Source organism: Haematobia irritans, chromosome 2 (genome assembly GCF_050003625.1).
Source record: "Haematobia irritans isolate KBUSLIRL chromosome 2, ASM5000362v1, whole genome shotgun sequence".
Taxonomy (NCBI): domain Eukaryota; kingdom Metazoa; phylum Arthropoda; class Insecta; order Diptera; family Muscidae; genus Haematobia; species Haematobia irritans.
In genome coordinates, this window is record NC_134398.1 from 141,928,926 (window position 1) to 141,938,421 (window position 9,496).

General features: G+C 35.0%; 1 protein-coding gene across 1 annotated transcript; it reads right to left on the minus strand.

Moving 5' to 3' along the window:
- Nucleotides 1-6,442: 6,442 nt before the first annotated feature.
- On the minus strand, nucleotides 6,443-9,176 carry Pih1D1 (PIH1 domain containing 1). Its single transcript, XM_075294865.1, has 4 exons — nucleotides 8,957-9,176; nucleotides 7,412-8,094; nucleotides 7,195-7,338; nucleotides 6,443-6,481 (listed from the first exon to the last, which is right to left on the minus strand). Exons 1-4 carry the CDS (start codon nucleotides 9,174-9,176, stop codon nucleotides 6,443-6,445), a joined length of 1,086 nt encoding a protein of 361 aa, XP_075150980.1.
- Nucleotides 9,177-9,496: the final 320 nt, after the last annotated feature.

The following is a 9,496-nucleotide window of genomic DNA, read 5'->3' on the forward strand; positions in this document are numbered from 1 at the left end:
TGATGTCGTATATGATTGTTTTCGACGTAGTGGGGATTCTCAAAAGAGTCCCCAAATTCAAAAAATGTTGGCAGGGATGATTCCACCAGCGTACAAACCACACCAACCAGTGCATTTTTCGGGATGCATGGGCAGTTCTTGAATGGCTTCTGGTTGCTCTTCACTCCAAATGCGGCAATTTTGCTTATTTACGTAGCCTTTCAACCAGAAATGAGCCTCATCGCTGAACAAAATTTGTCGATAAAAAAGCGGATTTTCTGCCAACTTTTCTAGGGCCCATTCACTGAAAATTCGACGTTGTGGCTCGTTAGTAAGTCTATTCATGATGAAATGTCAAAGCATACTGAGCATCTTTCTCTTTGACACCATGTCTGAAATCCCACGTGATCTGTCAAATACTAATGCATGAAAATCCTAACCTCAAAAGAATCACCCTTTAGTAGCTGAAATTTTTACTAGATGGGCACAAAGGGCTTAAAGCCGGTATTCACCTCTAGCGGAAATTACGATTGCGCGTCAATAATACAGTTTTGCAATGTATTTTTTATGGGAGCAAAATCGATAATAACGCCTCACAGATAGGCGAATTTGCAAAAACTATAGGTGTGAAGTATAATGACTATTATATAAGCTGTCATGATGTGGAGGAAAAGGAATCAATTAAACACTTCTTGTGTGAGTGTCCTGCTTTTTGTGTAAGGCGTAAGCGAATATTAGGAGCATATAGCTTTAGATTACTGGCTGACCTGGAAAACGTTAACTTAAGCAGTTTGTTAATGTTTTTGGTGCAATCTGGTTGGTTCCACAAAAGTAAATAATAGAGAAGGTTCAGTGGTTAAAGGCCGGTATGCACCTCTAGCGAAATTTTCGGTAGCAAAAATTTATTTAAGTCTGCAACAAAAAAAAACAGGGCTGTGTACACAAATTTTAAACCAGCTAATCGCTTTTAAACATTGTTAATATATGTTCCAAATATTCCTCAAATAAATTGTTTATTATTTACAGACCTTTTAAAACTTTTACGCACACAATGATTGTAATAAATTAAATGTTTGCTGCCAAAATATGCTTTTGACAACCCTGTTATTTTCATTAGAGGTGCGTACCAGCTTACGAAATTGAACGCTACCGAAAATTTCGTTAGCATAAATAGCAATGCATTTCTTATGGGAATGAAATTTTTCGCTAGAGGTGCATACCGGCCTTAAGACTAGAAGTGCCCATATGTAATAGGTACTTTTAGTTAAATGTGGTATCACAATGGACTGAATAGTCTAAGTGAGCCTGAAAATTAATCGGGCTGCCACTTTAACCTAACCTAACCTAGTCTGTGTCGTACATCAAACGGTAGAATAACATCAATACTATATAACTTCGTTAGAGTCAAATTCACTTTTGAGCAGACAGAGGAAATATGACCCGTGAAACTCAGTCCAGAATCAATCTCAAATCCTAAACAGGAAACGGAAGTAGAACAAAATACAACAGAATTCTGTACCGTAATACTTGCAGAGTGATTACGCGCCCCATGAAACAAAACACAATTAGTTTTCCGCACATTTAAGCAGATATTAGTCTCGTAACACCACACAGAAATACGCCCAATATCGTCGCCAAGTTCCCGAATGCAATTACCCAAAGAAGAATCCGAAGAATGAAATGAACACATTCACAAATGTCGTTGACATATAACATAAAAAGCAACGGACCTAGAATGGAACCTTGCGGGACACCATAGTGTATTGCACGAGTCCCAGACGATCGACCATTAGATATCACAAACTGCGATCGATCCGACAAGAAAGGACAAATTAACATACATGAGTAGTGCGAAAAACGGAACAGAGATAAAAGCTTATTTAAGAGAATAGTGTGGTCAACAGAATTAAACGCCTTACTTAGATCTAATATTGCAGGTATACCCGGATTCATTTGATTTTATTGAACATATTTGTAATATGAAGCCAACGTGGCCAAATAATATATTGTTACGAATATGATAATTATAGATATAAGTTTATTTAAATTAATTTCCGTTAATTTAAAATTTAAAATTGTAACGATAAAATTTCGCTATCACTTGTTGGAATCATCTATTCATTTTCTAGTATTTTCCTGAATTTCTTTTATGTTCTTTTGTTTGCTTACCGAAATGTTAGTTCTTACTCTCTCATAGAATAACAACCCCTTTGCTTTGTTATTTTGCTTTCTCATTTCATCTCATTGTCTATTGTCATTGTTGTTGTAGTAATGCGAGCATATATCTATGTGAGTGTGTATGTGTTTGGCAGCCACCAGACGAATTACTTAATGGTCGTAAAGGGTGATTCTTTTGAGGTTAGGATTTTCATGCATTAGTATTTGACAGATCACGTGGGATTTCAGACATGGTGTCAAAGAGAAAGATGCTCAGTATGCTTTGACATTTCATCATGAATAGCCGAACGATCTGCCACAACGTCGAATTTTCAGTGAATGGGCCCTAGAAAAGTTGGCAGAAAATCCACTTTTTTATCGACAAATTTTGTTCAGCGATGAGGCTCATTTCTGGTTGAATGGCTACGTAAATAAGCAAAATTGCCGCATTTGGAGTGAAGAGCAACCAGAAGCCGTTCAAGAACTGCCCATGCATCCCGAAAAATGCACTGTTTGGTGTGGTTTGTACGCTGGTGGAATCATTGGACCGTATTTTTTCAAAGATGCTGTTAGACGCAACGTTACGGTGAATGGCGATCGCTATCGTTCGATGCTAACAAACTTTTTGTTGCCAAAAATGGAAGAACTGAACTTGGTTGACATGTGGTTTCAACAAGATGGCGCTACATGCCACACAGCTCGCGATTCTATGGCCATTTTGAGGGAAAACTTCGGAGAACAATTCATCTCAAGAAATGGACCGGTAAGTTGGCCACCAAGATCATGCGATTTGACGCCTTTAGACTATTTTTTGTGGGGCTACGTCAAGTCTAAAGTCTACAGAAATAAGCCTGCAACTATTCCAGCTTTGGAAGACAACATTTCCGAAGAAATTCGGGCTATTCCGGCCGAAATGCTCGAAAAAGTTGCCCAAAATTGGACTTTCCGAATGGACCACCTAAGACGCAGCCGCGGTCAACATTTAAATGAAATTATCTTCAAAAAGTAAATGTCATGGACCAATCTAACGTTTCAAATAAAGAACCGATGAGATTTTGCAAATTTTATGCGTTTTTTTTTTTTAAAGTTATCAAGCTCTTAACAAATCACCCTTTAGATCCTTCTAGCATTGTCTAAGAATGTTCTGGCGTTGCCAGAATATTGTAGTGCTACCAGAATGTTCTCGTATTGCCACACCGTCATATATAAAAGCGCTCGCATGCTGCTAATGCGCTTTACAGATTATCAGTTATTCCGGACGGAATGTCGGTGTTTGTAAAGAATCTTACAGTGTGTCGGATCGATACGACTTGTCGGCGATGATTAAATAATCGGTAAATGTGTTATCGATCCCATAAACATGCAGCAGTATCGATTATGCCTTCGGACTTAACTTATAATGTGCACAATATATGGGATATGTTCGACACGAGCTCTGTCGTCCGGAATAACTGATAATCTGTAAAGCGCATAACGAGTCAGTCTTAATTAAAGCGTCAAACGAATAACTTCAGTGTGAACGAATTGTAAAGTGTGAAGTCATAGTAAATAAATTGTAGATTGTCGTTATTTAAAAGAACTGTGTTTTAATTGTCCGGTAATTAAAAACGCCTAAATATAAAAACGTAACAATATATTACAATAAACAACAATATCTGAGTTTTTGGATATATCTAAATAGCTAGAATAAAGCTAAAGGAAATAAAAAAAAACAAAAAACCTTACAATTCTAAACTTGATTCAAGGCTCCCCAGCCATTAAAAAAAAAAAAAAAAAAAAAAAACAAAACAAGAAATCATAATAAGTCAATACCTGTAGTATAGTCAAGGCATATTAAAGAGGTAAAGTCATGCAATCAGGTGACTAATATCGACATTCATCTTGTCAAAGGCTTTGTTTACGTTTAGTATTCAACAATGTTGATGTTTTATATATGCATTCAACAATACAAAAACACTACACATGCACAAACACAACAACACTACACATACAAACAAAACTTGAGTGATATGCCATTTTAGTTTGACATTATTAATATCATGGGGGGGTACACACGCTTGCTCGTGACTTTACCTTTAATTAATATGCCTTGTAGTATAGTATGTGGTCCACTAGCACAGAAACTTAGTGTATTAAAAATATAAACAACTATGCAAGATCATAATATTAAAATCACAAGACTCCATCTGAAAAGCCCTGAAGTAATTTCAAGCGGAAAACATTGTTAGTATGGGAAAAAATTCTTAAACCATAAGGCAGAACATTCCAACATCTAGCCACTCTCACCAAAAATGATCTAGCATATACACTGTTCCTAATTCTAGGAATAAATATTTGTGGATTCCTAACCGATCTTGAGAAAATAAATGCACTCCTGAGAGGGATCGGCCTAGTACTGGTTATCAATGTATAAAAGAAGGATGTATAAAAAAGGATTCCTACGGTCTAAAGATCGTCTTATATTGTCCGTGACATGAATCATTAAAGAAGTTGTGCTGTGGTGGCTCCTAAAGCCAGATTGGCAGCTGTCCACCAATTTTATAATTTTTTTGTTCCAAATGGGTTAAAAACAGATTAAAATGTCGAAAAAATGCAAAATCCAATCAAAAAAAAAAAACATTTTCACTACTTTTTTGGCCATTCTCTTCTTGTTGGTTGCATTACTTAAGGGTAGCGGAAATTTTCGCTAGAGATGCATACCGGCGAAGTTCTTGTTAGGACGACGTTATCGTCCGGCCATAAGACACCTCTGGCGAAAATTTCGCTTCCCATAGAAAAGGCATTGGTACTGAAAATTGATAACATCACTTTCCATACGAAAGGTTTTGGTACGTTTGCTACTGACACTTTCGTGAGCCATTCTTATCTGCTAAGCCCTCTAGCAGAAATTTCAGCTAACCACAAGTAATATCTAGCAAAACTGTCTTATTGGAATGCAACAGGAATTATCGTAGGTTAGGCATATTGGCAGCCTCACTTAGAGTATGCAGTCCCTTGCGCTGGCCGATTCTGTGTTTAGGTCCATGACAAAGGACCTACTTTTTTATAGCCGAGTTCGAACGGCGTTTCAGGCAACATGTATTCTTGCAAGCTGTATACCAGGCCGGTATGCACCTCTAACGAAGTTTTTACTACCCATAAGATATGCATTGCTATATTTGCTAATGAAAATTCTGTTACATTTTGCTCCCATAAGAAATATATGGCAAAACTGTGTTATTGACACGCAACCGAAATTTCTGATATTTAGAGGGGCAAACCGGTCTTTAACGGAAAGCAAATGTTTCCATGTCGATAAGGTAGTAATCAACATGAGAAAAAGTAAACAGTCGAATATACAACCCCTTTGCTACCTTCTGTAGCCCGGTATGCAGCTCTTTTGAATTATTTGGCAACCAAAATATTACGCTAACGTCAAATTATACAGCTCATGTTGCATGCCAACAAGGCCGTTTTGACCATTTTTTATGGAAGAGAATGTATAAACAATTATTTTTCCATAGCGTAAGATGTTAATGATTGTTTATATATTATCACATAAGAAAAACATAGCAAAACTGACTTACTGACAGTACAGAAACGATTCCAAGCTCCCATAAGCTTTTTAAAATTGGCTTTAAGAGCTTATGGCACAATGGTAGTCGCCCCATTAGATAAAACCGTGCACACTCCGAATGGATCGATCGTTTCGTGGGTAGCACAGCCTCAGTCAATTGGGATTTAAAGACCGGTATGCACATCTAGCGGAAATTTCGTTTGGGTGTCAATAAAACAGTTTTTCAATGCATTTCTTATGGGAGCAATATGTAAACAATTGACAATAACTCATCACGGTATTTTCGTTATCAAATATATAGCAATGCATTTCTTATTGGTAGCGGCAATTTCGTCTGGAGGTGCATATCTTAAAGAAAAAACAGTCGTTACCCGTATTCCACTGAAATCTTAATCTCCCCTTAATCTTTCTTAAAATACTTAAAAAAAAATAAGTAAAAAGACTTTCCTCTTAAATTTTGACTAAAAAGACCGTACACATCAATTGAATAAAATAGTAAAATTAGCAACTTTAAAATTAACTATTTTAATAAATTATCCGTGAAAATTTTAAACGAAACCGAACATAGTACCGACCTTTACTTGTTTTAAGAGATGACTTACCTATCTTTCAATATGAGTACATCAAATTAAAACTAAGTTAATTTTCGATTATATACAGAATTCTCCATAAATTTCAATCTCTATATTATAAATTATATTAAGTTTTATATTTAAAATAGTGTCGAACTAATTTAAAGGTTTATGGAATTTATTGAGCCGGTATAACAGGGATACGTATTTGTAACATCTGAAAGAAACAAAACAAAAATACAATTTTATAATTTATATCAATACTTTCAAAAGCAAAAAATTGAAAAAAACCAAACCACATAATTACAACTATACACTAAAAAAAAAAAAAAATAATAAAAACTAAACCATACAATTACAACTATTAACTCAAAGAAATTTGCCGCAGCAGAAATATCTACTAAAACATCGGAAAGTCTGCTGATGTAAGCAGTCTCTGTTTGTTAAAAAAACAAACATTGTCTATTTGATTATCCTTATTTATTTGGGCTAAGGCAAAAAAGTCAAACTAGGACTATTGAAAAATTTGAATATTTTTTAAATTAAGGAACAACGACGCTTTTAAGGCATCTCAAGGGCTGTTGTTAGTAGCGAAATTTTCTATGAATGTATTATAATATGGTAGATTTGAAGAATATTTGCGGTGTTAATTTTTTTAGCAGATTTGTTTCTTTGATTGCATGGTAGCTTTTAAGTATATTTTCGTTATGATTTTAATAAAATAGTTATGATTTTAATAAAATATATTGAAAATCCATTGAGTAACATTATAAATTAAAGATCTAGCCAATCAATGTTGTGATGGACCGAAACTTCAAACATATAACAGCATATGCCGTTACCGACATTTTTCTATGAGTATATTATGCCATGAAACAAGTTAAGCTATAATCTAAGCTATTGTAATACAACCATTCCAGCAATACACACCTTATTAGTTTTATCAAATATGGCGCGAGCTCTTTCTTGATTCAAACGGTAATTTACAAATTTATCAAAGAGATAGCCATGTTTCATAGATTCCAATAAAATACGATCTTCGCCTATGTCCAAAGTCAATTCATGGGAAGAAATCTGTAAACACATTGGTAACAATTAATAAAGTCCACCCGCCGATTGTAGTTGATGATGTGTCCTCAATACTTACACATTTCGGTAGATAGAATTCAGCTTGTACCTCTTCAACTTCTTCGTCTTTAATGCGGGCCCTTAATTTATAATCAGGAATCGTAGAAGATGCCTGTGATATTTCCTGTTTAATGCGTTGAGATTGTTGTTGTTTCATTTCTTCTGACTTCTTTTTTAAGGCCTGCACTTCGTTAGCATTGACTTCTTGTATCAAGGATTTTTGTCCACCTTCCAGGGATTGTAGTTTCTTGAGATCCTCTTTTTTAGGATTACGATAAGAGCTTAATACAGTTTTAACATCATTATTACGTACACGATGTGATACCAGAGTACCAATAAATTTACGCTTAGTTAGAATTATTGCTTTATCGACTTTTATCTGTACATTGTATTTCTCACTAAGAGCTTCGGCAATTAAAACCAAAAAGAAATCACGAAATAGTATCGATTTTTCAATTTTAGCAAAGAATTTCGGATTGACAGCAAAGTCAACAGCATCTACGGGATTATCGGATTTATCTTTGGTAACACGAGGCTCTGATATGCTCATTGGTATGCGATAAGAGCTTGGTTCGTCTGAGTTCAAAATTTCCGTTAATTCAGCTTCTGTGATATCTTCTGGTGGGGGTATCTCTTCGGTTTGACAGACATTGATGAAATATTTCTCATTGGTATTGACTTTGAAGCTTTTAATGCAAAATCCTTTAATCGTGAAAAAAAAAGAAATTGATTATTATTTAATGTTTTTTCCATACAATAATATTGTTCGTTTTTTATCTAAAAAAATCTTACAATTGTTAAAGAATGCATTTGCTGCAAAAAATAATCACCCCAACGCTAAAAAAACACCCGATTTTAAATAACTAACCTATGTAAACCTTAAAAAATATGGAATAGAGTTTAAAAAAAACTACTTAGACAGTGTATTTTGCGTGAACGCAAAATTTACTGTTTCAAAGGGATCTAAAAATTGAGTTCTACTTTTTTTTAAATAAAATGTACTATGGAAATCAACTTTCTAAGATTTTCATAATCGATTCAGAGAGACTGTTCAAAATAAAAAAAAAAAAAACCAATATGAAAAACTGCAAATTCTACCAATTTCCTAGATTTTTTGTTTTCGGCCGATAGAACCAGATTGATTAAATAAATAACTTAAAAATTTAATTGCGCCCAAAAGTCTACTCAAGACAGACATATATACCCAAAGAAATTTGTTAGTAGACACAACATAAAAATCTGATAAAACAGGGAAATTTTTGCATAACATTTTAAAACAAATTCGTTAGATCAAAATGCAGCGACCTTTCTACAGAAATTCCTTTACCTTTCCATGTAGTACGTCCATAGAAAAAGACAGCTCTTAAAAGCAAATACAGACTGCTATTTTTCAGCAGACAAAAAAAACTATAGTTTTACAAGTTTTTATACCCACCACCATAGAATGGTGATGGGGGTATAATAAGTTTGTCATTTCGTTTGTAACATATCGAAATATAGATTTCCGACCATATAAAGTGATCTTTACTTTTGTGTTCTGAGATATTTGTCTTGCCCTACATACTTTCTTTAGACGGCCAAAAGCTTATCTGGCTTTTTTTCAGTCGGTGATCAACGTCTTCTTCTATACCGTTGTCACTTGACATCATACTGCCCCGATAACAAAATTTCTCGACAAAGGATATGGGCTGATTGGAGATGTTGAAGTTTCTATCCGAGGATTGATTTATACGCATTGCAAAGGTTTTGCTAATATTCACTTCCAAGCCTACTTCTTTTGACATGGCGGCGAGGTCGTTAGCTTATTTTGCATGTCAGAGTGTTTATGGGATAGTAGACATATGTCGTCTGCGTATTCTAGGTATCCAAGGTGCCTGTCCATACTTTCCCTCTTTTATGTTGACACAACTTTAGTATAATGTCATCTAGAACTACTGCAAATAGAAGTGGCGAAAGTGGACATCCATGTTTAACTCCATCGTTTGCGTAAAATGGGTCACTGACTGTACCATTTTGACGTACTTGTAGCGTGGATTTAGTGTACATAGCTTTGATGATATTTATTATTTTCCTTGGGACCTCTATGCGTGCCATAGCTTTCCAT